Source organism: Euprymna scolopes, chromosome 41, assembly GCF_053919585.1.
Source record: "Euprymna scolopes isolate OS-2025 chromosome 41, ASM5391958v1, whole genome shotgun sequence".
NCBI lineage: Eukaryota > Metazoa > Mollusca > Cephalopoda > Sepiida > Sepiolidae > Euprymna > Euprymna scolopes.
In genome coordinates this window covers 72367557-72384468 of record NC_136522.1, presented here as the reverse complement: position 1 = coordinate 72384468, position 16912 = coordinate 72367557, and the positions used below count along the sequence as shown (strand labels likewise).

The following is a 16912-nucleotide window of genomic DNA, read 5'->3' as shown; positions in this document are numbered from 1 at the left end:
AATCTCATCCCTTCTTGCTGTACGGGGTCTACCAGATTTAGGGAGGTCACATACAGACCCTTGCTCATGAAATCGAGCCACCATAGCTTTTATTGCATTGGGAGTAGGAGAATTTCTTGTGTTGATGTTTCGTCCAAATTCTCTTTGAGTTTCTGATATTGACTCATTCAACCGAAAATACGACTCTACAATAAATATCTGCTCCTCGGTAGTGTAACGACTCATGATGACCTTGGAAAGGTTACTCTGGATCATCTGAAAAAAATAAAAAAAAAATATAAAAAATTAAGGAAGTTATGATTTTTTTTTTTAACCATCAGTTTCTTTTGGGACAACCTGTAGATACGCAAACTTAATGTTTGTAGTATGTTATCACTAGGGCTGTGACAACAGCATATTCTTTTCATTCTTTTGAATCTCAAGAATATATCCGACACAGTCAACCGAGAACCACATCAGTCTATATAAAAACATCTAAAATATTAACGGACATATACTCAAGAGTCAAAACAATGAAAAGAATATGCTGTTGTCACAGCCCTAATTATCACCTTCTATCCCCCCTTTTTTTTATTTAATAAATGAGATCTCCTGATCACCGAAGACGCAGTATAAAAAAAAAAAAAGTATAAAAATGATGTCGCTTTTGGGCCGTACGTGAAACTGGAATATTGGTATTCTGACTGGGATCCAAGGGTAGTATCTGTTCTGTCTAAAGATGGTATGATGATATTGTGGGGCGTCCGTACAATAGGAATATGTCATAGACTCCGCTGAGGATATTGGAAATAAACTGTAATAATCAGATATATTCTGACGCTACATTAACCAGATTCCTTAGATAAATATTTTTACAGCTTTAACAAAAGGACTACAATAATATCGCGGGATCTCCATTCGGCTAAACGTCCACAGAACGTCCAGCAGCAATATACTACATATGAAAGATTCTGCTGTGGAATTTCCATAGATCCTGCTAGATTTAATGATTGTGACTAAGGTAACAATACATTGTAGTCTACATTGCACTGTAGAGAACCTAGTGTTGATTTTATTGTCCAATTGACTACTGTACACTCTTAACCCTTATCCTCGAGTGGTCTTTGGGCCTTGATAAGTGGTGATTCCTATGTAAAAAAAAAAATAATAATGGCTTGAATTAAAGTTTATTTAAAACTTTAATTCAAGCCATTAAGCCGAGTCCCATGTTTCAGTTGTGCTCGAAACAGGAATATTCATCTCGAACGCTCTCCTATCATATCAAACAACCTACTGTTGATTTTATGTTCTGGGCCTTTCGGCTTGTGGGGTAATAAAACTTCTCAAATGTACTTGTGGTGTTAGCCTGTATAAGATGTTAATTTTGATCAACCTCGCCTGTTTCTTCTTTCGTCGAATTATTTCGATTATCGATACTTATCGAGGACATTCCGACACAAAACCTATTTAAGAACACTGCCAGGCACATAAAGTACCTTCTAGCGAAATTTCATAAAAATCAACCAAGCCGTTTTCGAGTCAATAGGGAACGAACTCACAGACACATAAAGTTCCTTTTATATAATGGTAGAGATACGATATAATATTCAATAAAGAATTTGCTCTATAATAAAAATTAAAAAATTGACATGAATTAAAATATATTTAAGCGTATTTTACGCCCCCCCCCGCTAGTAATTTAATGAATGTTTGTGCCTAAACCGAAACGTAGATTCCATGAACAAAGTTTCTTTCTTAGAACTGCACACCTGTGGAAGTCTCTTCCATTTGCCTGCTTTCCGGCTGCCTACAATATGGTCGTCTTCAAGTCCAATGTAAACAAATTCTTGATGAGCCGTTCCCCTTAAGTAATCCAATTTACCAAATTTCCACTACTAACAATTATTACGACATTTTCCCATTGATCACTGTACACTTAAACCCTTATCCTCGAGTGGCCCCTGAACCTTGATAAGTGGTGACTCCTTTGTAAAAAAAAAAAAAAAAAAGAAAGAAAGATAATTAATGTTTTATTCTGTTATTGTGTTACTAGAGTACTTGTTTCGTTTTTATTAAAAAAAAGTTACGCGAAACCTTAACATTTCGGAGAAATTATTTGACAAACTTTCAGAACTTGAATTGTCTCCCCCTGTTCCTAGTAAAGGTCTTCAAAATTAAAAAAAAAAAAAAAATAAGAAAAGAAAAGAAAAATGTTCCTCAAAACTAAAATACACGTGCTTGCTGTACATGACCTTGTGTCTAACGTTCTAAGAGAGGGGGGTTTCAATAAAATACTACACTTTGATCTTAAAGGAGGATACCGGATTTGACACTCCCTCTCCCTCTCTCTGTTTCTTGCTCTCATTATTTATCTCACCCTCCTCCTCCCTTTGAATGCAATCGCATGTTCAAAGGTGTTTTTTTTTTTTTTTTAGTTTTTTTTATCGTGTTTATATATTTATTTATTTTCTCTTTTTATTTTCTTTCTTGCATATCGGCGAATCTGGACCAATCACGTTCAGGCGATAAAAGCGCGTCATCGAGACACACGCACCAAAACCGCTTTTTGTGTGCATCTATCGATATCAACACGTCTGTCTGGCAAGTCATTCACGACGTGCTCGCCACTCAACCGTTTGGAGGATTTACTCCTTTTTATTTATTTATTTATTTCTTACCTGGGCCTCTCGATCTAAAGTTGAAGCACTTGCACGCACCCAAATACAGGTAGACACTTTTAATTTTCTTTTCTTGGAAAGGCATATTTATTTTTTGGGTTTTTATTACTGTACACATAGATTCGAAAAAGTTGTCAAAAAAACAAATACATAACAAATAAATGTTATCAAAGGCAAGATAAGTTACTTTTCTACCTAACTGGATATATTTTTTTGTGTTTTTATTCAATGTAACATGTTTATTCAGCTCGAAAAACATGCAGTGTTTTTACCGATGTATTGGAAAATTCAAAATGGCGCCCAACACTCTCTTTAACATGGTAAGTTTGGGAAAAGGTGTTATAAATAATAAACTAGACAAAATACTATTAAAAAAATCACCGAATATATGTCACCTTATGTCACGGTAACATATCTTGAGCGAATTTCTAACAGTATTTTGTCTAGTTTATTATTTATAACATCTTTTCCTGAACTTACCGTGTTAAAGAGAGTGTCGGGCGCCATTTTGAATTTTCCAATACATCGGTAAACACTGTATGCTTTTCGAGCTGAATAAACATGTTACATTGAATAAAAATACGAAAAATATATCTAGTTAGGTAGAAAAGTAACTTATCTTGCCTTTGATAACATTTATTTGTTATATATTTGTTTTTTTTTTTTTTGACAACTTTTTCGAATCTATGTGTACAGTAATACAAACCCTATTTTTTTTAATGTTCGCAATCGAGACCCTCTTTCGACCCGAACTGAAAACTTCAGTTATTCTGTGCACGAAAGAATACTTGGCTAGCAAGCACACGACCTTTTTTGTTTGTTTGTTTGTTTGTTCGTTTGTTTTCTGTTGTTGTTGTTGTTGTTGTTGTTGTTGTTGTTGTTGTTTTCATATATATATATTAATGTTTTTCTTTTCTTTTTTAAATTAAAAAAAAAAATTAAGTATATATATTTTTTATTCTTGTCCAAACCTCCCCTTTCTTTAAATTTTTTTTTCTCTCTTCTTCACCCCAAATAAGGCATATTGCCAATTGAAACATAAGAAGCCATTTCGGACCATCTTTACTGTGGACTATGCAAAGAGATGAGCGAGATGTGGGTTTACATTACGTTTAAATTTCTACATATCGGTGAAGCAGAAAACAGGGAAGGAATTCCAAAGTTTAGCAGTCCGGGGGAATAAACTACCAGACTCTCCGGTATCTCGGGATTTCTACAGTGAAAGGGTGGAATTTTGCTACTTGTCAGGATAGTCGAGAAAGCACAGGTGCTATGAGTTCCTCAAAACACATTCCATTAAAGTACTTTCTAAAACAGGCACAAGGATGAAACATTTGTGGCGATGAGGCAGAGGTCAGTGCTGCTTGGTTACTCGTGTGGGACCTATGAGATTTGAACCCTGTCTAAGCGGAAGAGATTAGTGGTGGATGTATCAGCTCAGATGTGACAACAATACTCCATGCATGGCCGAATTGCGACTTTAGAAAGATGCGTATACTATATTGAAAAACAAAACAAACAAACAAACAAACAAACAAACAAAAAATAGTAAAAATATCTTTATGGCGTACATACCAGTGACGCAACGAAAATATCATATTTAAAAAAAAAAAAAAAAAAAAAAAGCGTAAATTGATCAAGTAGCTCTATTTTTAAATAAGAAAATAAAATTTTATGAGTAACAGAAGAGCGGCTGTCTTGTCCGCCATTTTGAAAACAATCCTTATATATATATATATATATATATATATATATATATATATATATATATATAAAACGAAACAAAGTGAGATAACTCAACAATAATTCAAACTTGCGTGATTCATGTTTGTAATGCCTACGAATTCCCTTTAGTTGCTTAAAAACGATTTTCTTAATAAAAATAAATCTACTTGAAAATCTACGTGGTTTTTGGAATATGATATTTTTGTTTCGTCTCAGATACGTTCATCATACCGATTTTTTTCTTTTTTCTTTTGTTGTTTTTGATATAGGGTAAATACTGGAGAAGAACCCTATTTTATATTATGTTTTCGACTTTTTAAGATAAGTATTGATAATTCGTATTATATTCCCTGGCCTTCTTCATGTATATCTTGTCGAACTAGGGGATTCTTTATGTCAAACTCGGGAATCTGAACGAAATTTCGAACGGAATTCAAGGGAGTAGTTTATTTAATTCAGCTCGTCAGCCATGACTGGATAGAAGTCTTAAGTAATTCGCGATTGTATATTTGTATGTCGCCCGCACTGAAGATTGAACCTTCCACCTCCAGTACTTTATTCACTACGCCATGAATTTTTGTGCACTAAATTGTGGATTAAATAAAGGTTTGCGTTCGAAATTCCGTGTTCGCAAGTGGTTAGAGTATTTGAGAGTGATTTCCACAACATTTCCCCAAGGACCTTTGGCACAGTGGTTAGAGAAACTTGATAAGACCCAGTTGTAAAAGCTACGTTCTCCAGAAGGTTGAAGGTTCGATCCTCAGTCCAGGTAACCCTAAAAATATCATTGCGAATTACTTAGAACTTTCTCCGTAAACTGTCATGGCTGACAGAACGAAGGCATGCTACTCGCTGAATTCAATAAAGATTCCAGAGTTCGACAAAATGATTCCTGGGTTCGTTAAGATACACCTGAATAAGGTCAGAGGTTACGTTGACCGAGACTTTGCGGAAATCGAACACAAGATGAGGATAGTAGTCCGAAGAAGGCAAATAATACGAATTATCAATACTGGCCTGAAAAATTTAGAAATTAATTTTCCTCTCGCTAAATGACCAGTTGACTACGTTAAAGTATATCGCTTTTTGTGGTCTCTTTTATTTTCTTATTTAAAATTACCGTATTGCAGGGCAAGAATTCATCTAGTCTGGTGAAGTATCCAGCTTCGTGCTGTTACTTGAGATAACATCACTTAGAGAAGGTACACCATCCGTCGTAATAGCCATACTTCAAGTGAGATTTTATTTGTGCTATAAATACTATGTGATTTTGAATATTTGGTCAGGGTTTACTTGTAGAATATATATATATTCTATATATATATATATATATATATATATATATATATATATAATTATTTTCTACTATAATAATTAAATACCTACAGACACTAGTGTTTCGTCCTTTCGGGAATCTTCAGTGCAGTGTGTCACGACCAATACCAGTCGAACGATTCGAACCCTGCATCACGAGACATCTCTGTCTCGATTAGCGGAGACCTAATCCATTCGGCTACCATTAACCGCTTGAAATAGCGTTGAATTTAAACATCTTGATTTTTTAAATGTTCATTTACGTCAGTCAGACAGTGATCTAATCGTTATACGATGATCTACGCATAGGAGCTAAATTGACCGACTTTAATTCAACTGAAAGTGCTCAACGATAAGAAACGAATTTCTTAAAGGGGCTGTCATAATTATATATATATATATATATATATATATATATATATATATATATATATAATCACGTTTGAGACACCGGTTCGCATCAGATCACCAAAGTTAAGCAGCGATGAGCCTGACCAGTACTAGATGGGTGACCATTTGTGACTTGCAGATGTTGTATGTAGTCTCCGCTTATCTCGGCATTGTTTCCAGTGGTCCTAGACTTCTCCTTGCCACTGGACTCAAGCCGTGCCGATTCAGGAGAAGTGTGGTTGAAGATATCGCAACTCAACTCTTACCACACAATTACGCGCGCAGCTTTCCCTACAGGGGGTATCCTTTGTCTTTTGAGACTGAACGGAGGCATCGAGACTTGTAGAAAAAAGTATCCTCATGCCAGGTTGTTCTAACAAACTCCTGTACAGAGAGGTATTAGACACTCGAGGATAGTGTCTGGTAGGCATTCAAGTTTGTGTTTATGTGTGTGTATATGTGTGTGTTCATGTGTATGTATATATATGTGTTTATGTGTATGTGTTTTTTTTTGTTTGTTTTTGTTACTTCAGTCGAAGTTCTCAAAAATTAATGGGCCCTCTACCTGAGGCTAACACTATAAGTCTATATGAGATACATAGATATTCGAATGTTCCATTAAAGTTCTTTATCTCTCAAACACTGAGTTAGTAAAGAAATTAAAACCATAATTTTCCTCTCCCCAATTAACCATTTTCATACATTGTAGTATATCTTTTGTTTTGGTCTCTTGGTCTTACTGGATTGCAGGACAAGAATTTATCTAGTCTGGTGGAGTATCCATCTTCGTGTTATTACTTGAGGTAACATCACTTGGAGAAGGTGCACCATTCCTCGTAAAAGCTAATGTGAGGAGATATTATTTGGGCAGCGAATACTGAATGTGATTTTGAATATTTGGTCAGGGTTTACTTCTATGGAAAAGAATCCTCATGACAGGTTGTTCTAACAAACTCCTGAACAAAGAGGCCTTAGACACTCGAGGATAGTGTCTAGTAGACATTCAAGTTTGTGTTTATGTGTGTGTATATATGTGTGTTCATGTGTATGTATATATATGTGTTTATGTGTATGTGTTTTTTTTTTTTTGTTTTGTTTTGTTACTTCAGTCGAAGTTCTCAAAAATTAAGCAGCCCTCTACCTGGGGCTAACACTTGAACTCTATATGAGATACATAGATATTCGAATGTTCCATTAAAGTTCTTTATCTCTCAAACACTGAGTTAGGAAAGAAATTGAGAACATAATTTTACCCTCCTCAATTAACCATTTTCATACGTTGTAGTATATCTTTTGTTTTGGTCTCTTGGTCTTACTGGATTCTAGGACAAGAATTTATCTAGTCTGGTGGAGTATCCATCTTCGTGTTATTACTTGAGGTAATATCACTTGGAGAAGGTGCACCATTCCTCGTAAAAGCCATAGTGAGGAGATCTTATTTGGGCAGCGAATACTGAATGTGATTTTATTTGGTCAGGGTTTATTTCTATGGAAAAAGTATCCTCATGTCAGGTTGTTCTAACAAACTCCTGAACAGAGAGGTATTAGCCACTCGAGGATAGTGTCTAGTAGACATTCAAGTTTTCTCCAGTATATATGTGTGTTTATGCGTATGTATGTATGTGTGTATGTGTTTATGTTTATGTATGTGTTTATATGTATGTATGTGTTTATGTGTGTTTATGTGTATGTATGTATGTGTGTTTATGTGTATGTATGTATGTGTGTGTATGTGTATGTATGTGTGTTTATGTGTATGTGTATGTATGTGTGTTTATGTGTACGTGTATGTATGTGTGTATATGTATGTATGTGTGTTTATGTGCATGTATACATGTGTGCTTATTTGTATATATGTATGTGTGTTCGTGTGTATGTATATATGTGTGTACGACACAATCACGTTGACACACCGGTTCTCATCAGATCACCGAAGTTAAGCAATGTTGAGCCTGGCCAGTGCTAGATGGGTGATCATTTGGAAATTCTATGCGCTGTATGTGCTCTCCGCTTATCTCAGCATTGTTTCCAGTTGCCCTGAACCTCCACTTGTCACTGTTATTTAACAATGTCGATTATTACAAAAAATTACAGTGGGAATCTATAGTCTGTCAAGACTGAAGGAACCTATCATATATGTCTTTATGTGTGTGTGTGTGTGTGTATAAATAAATAAATAAATATATATATATATATATATATATATATATATATGTATATATATGTGTGTGTGTGTGTAATATGTGTTTATATGTATATGTGTGTGTGCTTATTTTTTCCATATTTTTTAATATTTATTTTACTGATCGGTCGCGACTTATCAAGGCCCGGGGGCTACTTGAGGATAAGGATGAAAGAGATTGTAGATTGGATGATAATCGCGCCAGGAACTTAAGAGAATATTACTCAAGAGAAATTATTAATTTTTTTTTAAGAAAACTGCTGAACATGTTATTACACAACGCTCATCTCACCGAAAATACCGTTGGTGGTAAAAGAGTCGACCTTCGGCACCGTATGTATGGAGTATTGCTGTCACATTTGGGCTGGTGCATCTGCTACTAGTCTCTCGCTCCTAGACAAGGTTCAAAAAAGAGTCGCCAATCTGATAGGCCCTGAACTGGCATCTAAGCTTCAGCCTCTGTCCCATCGACGAAACGTTGCATCTCTCTGCTTGTTCTACAAGTATTTTAATGGTGAATGCTCTGACGAACTACAGACAATTGTGCCCCCACGACGTAGACACCCTCGACAAACCCGACAGGCAGCTAAATCCCACCCCCACACAGTGGAGATCCCTAGATGTAAAAGATCTTTCTACTCGAGTAGTTTCTTCCCCAGAACCGCCAGACTCTGGAATTCCATTCCAGGTTCCTGCTTCCCTAACTGTACTAACATGCAGAAGTTCAAGTGCAACTTGAACCGACATCTTGCTGCCCAAATCCCTACATAGTGCCCCAGTAGTTGCTGCCCCTGATAGTAGCCCCCTACACCAAAGTGGCAATGTGCTTTGTTTGGGGTGAAAATGTAATTAAAAAAAAAAAAAAAATGTCCTAACTATTCAAAATTATCAGTTTCGATGCTGAAGGCCTGTCACCAGTAAAAATTAATTCCGTCGAGAGACCCTCGTTTGCGTTTTTGACTTTTATATAAGCAGTGTTTATGCACCCTTGTCAGTCTTAATTTATTTGTTGCGGACTACTATTCTCATCTTGGCCTTTTGGTCAAGATCAAAGTGTAGTATCTGTTCCGGCAGATGCTGCAAGCTATGACTAGCTATGACTAGCAAAGACCGGATGTGGGGGCAACCCCACATGCCTGACCTTTAACCAGCTCCCATTTCCCACCTCTCGGGAGCTGGTCCCCTTTTTCCCTTCCCCCTCCCTTCACTCCTCACATTAAAAATTGGCCTTGTGCCTAATTTGCTCGGTGGGGGAGCAAATAAATACCATCTGTTCTTCAGATGCTGCACTTCCATTTCTTGTTCGCTTTCGGTGAAGGAGCAGTCCTTCACGACTGAGACTATTTTTTATTTTTGTACCTTTTCTCCACGCTAAAAAACGACCCTGGTGTCTAACTCTGTCCTGTGGGGAGGCATTGTAAATAGGTACTCTGTCCCGTGGGGAGGCATTGTAAATAGGAACTCTGTCCCGTAGGGGAGGCATTGTAAATAGGTACTATTCTCATCTTTATTAGTTGTTGTTTCACAACGTTTCGGCCAACTATTCCTCTGGCCTTCGTCAGGTGGTAACTGCGACGGATAGGAACTTCGAATCTCTTAACTGCTTTCTCAGTAATTACTGCCTTCCATAGTTGTTGTCGTCTCACCACGTTTTTGGCCAAGTAAACCTCTGGCACGCTTTGGGTGGGATTGAAACCGCTATCTTCAGACAATTCTCATCTGGGACCGTAGAGATTCAACGTCTCTATCAACTGCGCCACAAGGCCAGAGGAATAATAATATTCATCTCAATAATGAATTCCAATTAAATTAATATATATACTTGTCAGTCTTGTTCGGAAATATATGACAACTTCGAAAACATCACGTCTAGTATTTTTATCTGTTATATAATTGTCTGTGTGCATGTGTGTTCTCTTTTATTTTCAATTTTCTTTTTATTTTGTTCTAGTTGGGAATGAGGCATCCTACCGGATGCCAGGCATTCATCCGCTACTTCATACATTCTAACCGAGAGATCTTTTTTAAAGATTCTAACCGCCCCTTAAAGTGCAATTGTTTGAATCTCTCTTGTACTTGATGTGTTTATGTTCGACTAAAACTATAAAACTACAAAACAAACGCCGAAAACGTTTCTGAATTTTGAGATGAGGATTGGTTATTCATACTGTTCTCATGCTGAGTTTCGTTTTCACAACTTTTGGGACGATGTAACCTACGACCTTCTTTAGTGATTAGACTACTGGGAAAAAATTTAGTTGTAAAAGTGACTTTCTTCTGAAGGTTGAAGGTTCAATCCTTAGTGTGGACGACAGAAAATACAACTGTGAATTATTTAGGACTTCTATCCAGTCATGGCTGACGGAATGAGAGCATGCTATCTCTGTGAAGTAAATAAAGAGTTCCGTTTGAAAATTCGCGCAGATTTCCGAGTTTGATAGAAAGATTCCCGAGTTCGACGAGATACATATGAAGAAGGTTGGAGGTTACATCGACCAAAACGATGTGACAATGAAGATGAGAACAGTAGTCTAAATAATACAAACATCCACAAAATTGGTATTCTCTTGATTGGCGTTGCCCCAGATGAATAATATATAAAATTTCAAAGAAATTATTCATTCTTTAATCCAAACTAATTTTTCCTCAACTATCGAAACAGATTAAAGCTAAGTGCATGCATGCTGAGTTCTCTCCTCAAATTATGTGTGTATGTCCAGCTAAAACTAAAAACAAATGCCCACAAAGTTAATTATTTCTTGATTTGAATTGCTCCGGATGAATAATATCTAAAATTTAGAAAAAAAAATTCACTCAATTAGCTACGATTTCCCCTACTCTTTATCTGTGCTTAAATCGAAATGCAGATTCCATGAACAAAGCTTCTTTTTATAGAACTACCCGCTTGTGTATATTCAGACGCTGGGCAGAGAAGAAAGAGATGGTGAGATGGAGGAGAAACCGAGAGAGAGAGAGAGAGAGAAAGAGAGAGAGAGAGAGAGAGATGTTTTAACAGTGAATACTCCTATGAACTGCAACCACTTGTACCCCTTCGGCGTAAATACCTCCCCGACAAACCAGACAAGCAGCAAAATCACACCCCTTCACAGTTGAGATCCCTAGATGTAAGAGAGCCTTCTACTCCAGTAGTTTCTTTCCCAAAACCGCTAGACTTTGGAATTCCCTTCCGGGTTCCTGCTTCCCCAACTGTACTGACATGCAGAAGTTCAAGTGTAACGTGAACCGACATCTTGCTGCCCAACTCTCCACATAGTACCGCTGTAGCTTATGTCCCTGATAGTAGCCCCTTACATCAAAGTGGCAATGTGCCTTGTTTGGGGTGAAAATGTAATAAAAAAAAAAATAAATAAATAAAGATAGGTTTGCCATCCTAATTATTTCGGCCCTGTTCGTGTGGCATTAGAATACGCCGACTGCCCCCTGCAGAGGGTAAAAGTCCCTCAATGGGGGTCCTGGATATGACCTTAAACTATATCCAGTGGTGAGGGCCCCAGCTTGTGGGCTTTGGGGAGTGTGGAGGCAGCCTTTAATTACCATTGCTCCCAGGTCCACTCTGACCCGGAGTGGTAGTACCTGTTAGGGTCCCAACTATGGGTTAAATAGAAACTGAAGTGAAAACAAATATATTCTATTAAAAAAAAAATTTTTCTTCAAAATCTTTGGATTCGCCATTAAATAACCCGAAAAGGGTTGATATGCCGTAAAACAAAAACAACCAACCAACCAATCTAATTATTTCAAAAACAAGACATACAATGTTCATGTCTTTTTTTTTTTTTTTTTTTTCTTTTTTTTTTTTTTGTCGAAATTAAATTCTAATCTAAAAGCGTAAAATAACTTTTTATTTTATTTTATTTATTTTGATTCGTTTCAGATTCGGACTCCAAACTCCGATTAACAGAATTACGACGACAATGACCGAATACCCGCACACTGTAAGCCGCCATTTTACCTTGTATTTAGTAATTTTATTTTATTTTTTTGATAAATATACTAGCAGGCCGCCCGGCTTTGCCCAGTAATAAAATACGCATAAAAATTATATCTTAATAAATGCAAAATTCTCATTTATCATAAACAGAAATACCGTAGGTATTAAGTATAACCTTGAATTCCTTTAAAAAAAAAATGAAGTAAAAAAGAAAAAAAAACCCGGAAAGAAACTAATACGTGTGCATGCGAGTATTATGTTTTTTTCTTTCTAAACTGTTCCTAAACGATAACCATTATACCAACTTGACACGATACAAACTGTTCCCTTATTGTAAGTAAAAAAAAGAGAAATACTGGAGCTGAAATCAAAACCAAAACTTAAATACAGCGCGCCAAGTACGATAACCATTATACCAACTTGACACGATACAACAAACATATAAAAATCTGATCACTCCCACGTATTATTTTTTTCAATTTTGACCTCTTAACAGTCTTTTCCCCGGATGACAGCGGATTAAAAAGTTTTCCACATGTCTGCATATCGTATATACCAAATTCAAATCCCCCATAGAATGGAAATATGTCACAAAGTTTAACAAGATTTTTTTAATATAGATCCACAGAATATTGTGATAAGTGTTTCAGTGTGAACAGGTATGGTATAATAAATTATGGGGTTTATCTATTTTATTTTTACTTTCATCATATTTTGCTTTGGTTTTGATACCCCCCGAATTCGAAGCTATCTCTTTACAACCCTTCCTTTTCATAACCTATCATACTTTCATAAATCAGAGTCCATTTTCTGTAGGCTGTTTTTGAACCCATTCAACGACGGGTACTTTTGTTGGTATATATATATATATATATATATAAGAGAGAGAGAGAGAGAGAGAGAGAGAGAGATTGTTAATGCGTTCCTCAAACACTCTGGCATCGAACTCTACAAATACGCAGCTTCTGAGTTGCTGTTAAGATTCCTCTTTTCTCCAAACTTTGTATTCGTCAACCCTTTTCCTTATGTGCCTTTTTTTTTTTGATGTTTCGCCGTATAATTGAAAACGTTCGTGAGACCTATGGAACATACACAAATAAATAAAAAAAAAAAAAAGAAAGAAAAAAAAAGAAGTTGCAATTAAATAGAAGCTTCTCTTTACATTTAACAATGTTTGCTCATATACATATATATCTATTTCTATTATATATCTATAAAAGTGAACGTGTCTGTCTGTGTGTCTGTGTGTCTGTCTGTCTGTGTACATTTCCCTACGCAATAACTCTGTCAATTTTTAGTCTATAGACTCGAAATTTGAAATACCGGGTACTGAGATTTGGGAAAATCGATGTGACGGGTGTCAGCCAGAAATTTGGCTGTTAAGGGGTCAAATTTCATCGATTTGACCTTTAAGAACTCTACCAAACTCCTCCGACAATTTTGGGTCTAGACACTTGAAATTTTAGATATAGGTTCCTTGAACCTGGATCTAACTTAATAAAGTTATTTGAGCCCGAAACTATAAATTTTAAGGGGTCATAATAGGGGTCAAAGTTTTAAAAAATTAACCATTTTTTTTGTTTTTTTGCTTTTTTTGCACAGCATACACCTCCAAACACCCGAGCAACGCCGGGCACCCCTGCTAATATATATATATATATATATATATATATATATATATATATATATATATAACTACTTAATTTACTCACATAAAATTAATATACGAAAGTATAGATTTATACGTAAACTTTAAGTATTTACTTCAAAAGTGCTCAATACGTAGGTAGAGCTAGTTAATAAGTTATAAAATGTATATGGCGATTAAGTTACACTGAATATTCCGCGTTTCATCCACTCTAGGACTTTTTAGGCTTATGCGCTTAATCGCCATATACATTTTATAACTTATATATATATATATATATATAGTAAGTTATGTTAAGCTACACAGAATATTCCGCGTTTCATTCTCGTGAGAATTCGTCAGGCTTATGACGAATTCTCATGAGAATGAAACGCGGAATATTTTGCATAGCTTAATTGGCATATATATTTTCATAGCTTAGTACCTAGCTCTACCTATGTATTGAGCACTGTTGAATAATTACTGAAAATTTATGCATAAAATTTTATCTCCGTATATTAATTTATGTTATTAAATGAAGTAATCATATAAATATATATATGTGTGTGTGTGTATATATATATATATATATATATATATGTGTGTGTGTGTGTGTATGAGCAAACATTGTTAAATGACATACATACATAGATTAGTCATTCATTTTTACCTACAAACTAGTGTTTCATGCTTACGCAATCATCAGTATAGAGTAACAATTCCTGCCGGTTATGAGTTTCGAACCCAGCCACGAGCCACCTTTTGCTCCACTTACCGAGCCTCTACCCCAGGGCCACCAAACAAATGCCATGGGAACGAAGGGAATTAAGAACTATTAAACGCCGAATTTGGGTGAGTTGGGAGGCCAGTGCAACTTGAGAATGTCCACAAACCATTTGTAGAAATAGTTAGATGTAGCATTTAACTATTGCTAAGTGCGCTTGTAACGCATCAGAGTTGGAGTGCAAAACCATAACTTGCACGTCAGCTATTGATCTATAGCAAGTTCATGCATGCGCCAAAACTTTCACGGGAACAACACCAACTAAAAATAAACTAAATACCGATCAGAAAGAGCTTGACACTGAAGTGCAGCCGTGATAAAATATGTGCCAATTACGGCCAAACAAATAAAAGAAATCAAACGTCGACAGTATCAGAAACAACAATCTAAACACTGCAATAACGTTGTTCGGATCAAATATTACAAAACACTAGCACAACTTTCTAACACCTATATTTTATTTCTCTTGGACTTCCGGTTTGTTGGCTGTCATGGCTCTTGTGAGCTGCGACGTTGCTTGACCATTCTCGGCTTCACTGTACACGTACAGCTCCTATGATTTTTCTTGCATTGTTGTTGTTGTTATTATTATTATTATTATTATTATTACTATTATTATTATTATGATTATGATTATTATTATTATTATTACTATTATTATTATTATTATTATTATGAGTATTATTATTATTATTATTATTATTATTATTATTATTATTATTATTATTATTATTATTATTATTATCGGCTCACTAGGAGCTTTCACACAGGTCATCAAAGATCTCTCTGTGAAAACAACCTGTAGTGTTCCCTGGAAGCTGAGTGACAACAAGTCTTCCTGGGTTTCCAGTACACTCCACCTCCTTCGATAACATTCGCAAATGAATTTGCGTTATCGCAACAGCCACTTTACAATGATTTCTCGCTGGCATTGGCCATTGGTCTCAAGTGGAATTTGTACGGCAATAAGCCTCCCCAAGGTCCCAGTTCTCTTTGCACTTGTCCAGCAGAGGTCTGGTCAGTGCTCTCCACTCGGTCTTTCCATCCTCCTTGATCCTTCTCGGCTATTTGGCATCACTCTTTCTTTGGGGGGGGGGGGCGGTGAGGGAGCAATGGAGGGGGAAGGGGATAGAAAACTAATAGATATGCAGTTTTAATGTTCTTGGTTCAATGTAACGCTTCTTCATGTTTTTCCTCTGCAGCAGTTTGTCTGGCCCGTGTATGTGGCTCATGTGTATTAGTTTCTGCATTCAAGGGTTTTCCTTGATATTTCAGCTGTTTTCATTATTGTAATTCGTTGTATCTTTCCAGCCATTCCTCTGATTCCAATTCCTGACATTCTTTTTTCAAAGCTTTTCAGAATTTATTATTAGCATTATTTGTATAATCGTCTAAATGTTGATATGTGTACTTGAAACGAAGGGTTCATCCTGATGTGATATTCATGTCAGTAAATGTCAGTTGGTGCTTCTTCACTATTTGAGCCCTAGAATTATGTTGTTGCTGTCTATATATGATATATTCATATCTAATTATTCGTATGCGGGGGTGGGAGTGATACATGTATTTTGAACATACCTTAACTTCATGCGTCGTTGAGCTTGTCCACCTGGAGTTCATCTTGTTCTTGGAGGGGTGACTGGAATCTGTTTGGACGAAACACATTCACTCCAAGACAATGATTGGTTTTATATAGTTTTTTTTTACTTTCCAGATGTCCATCCAAGAAGAATGGAAAGTGCATATCTTTGCTTGCATGGTTACTTCTAGGTCTCTATTTTCACACACGTCAGCTCCCTCTCTCAGTGAAGGGGGAGGGGACGACCTGTTAAACCGTCCGCTCTGCTCAACGTCCAAATTCCAACTCTCAATCTCCAGCTAACCTGATCACATGACTCACACGCAGATCCGATCAGCTGACTAGACCTTCCGGTAAATTTGTCTACAATATGATTTACCATATTTTGACAGATCTTATAAATATTCTTCATATTCGTCTCCCGTCCATCTCTCCAGTTAGGTCGATAGATAGACTGAGACGGATAGGTACAGAAATAGATAACTAAATAGATAGATCGACACTTTCTGGTGTTCGACCTATTACATATTATTATTATTATTTGTAATATCATTATCATTATTATCATCAGAAGGCACTACCGCATGGGGATTAGGATTTACTGAAAGGTTTGTAGGTAGTTTGTGGTGAAGTGTGCTGGGAAGTTGTTTGAGGAAGTACCTGATGAAATGAGAACAAGTGAGGATATTAATGTAAAAGTAT

General features: G+C 36.1%; 1 protein-coding gene and 1 pseudogene across 1 annotated transcript in view; both read left to right on the top strand.

The window, feature by feature from the left end:
- The first annotated feature begins 2489 nt into the window (after nucleotides 1-2489).
- The window catches only part of LOC145266623 (ETS homologous factor-like), a 70413-nt gene continuing 55990 nt past the window's right edge, over nucleotides 2490-16912 (top strand). The window contains exons 1-2 of the mRNA XM_080122528.1: nucleotides 2490-2706; nucleotides 12164-12224. Of these exons, the coding sequence (XP_079978654.1) occupies nucleotides 12204-12224 (21 nt within the window). The 5' untranslated portion in view covers nucleotides 2490-2706; nucleotides 12164-12203. The remainder of the gene's footprint in view (nucleotides 2707-12163; nucleotides 12225-16912) is intronic.
- LOC145266834 (U2 spliceosomal RNA) lies at nucleotides 9291-9454 on the top strand (annotated as a pseudogene).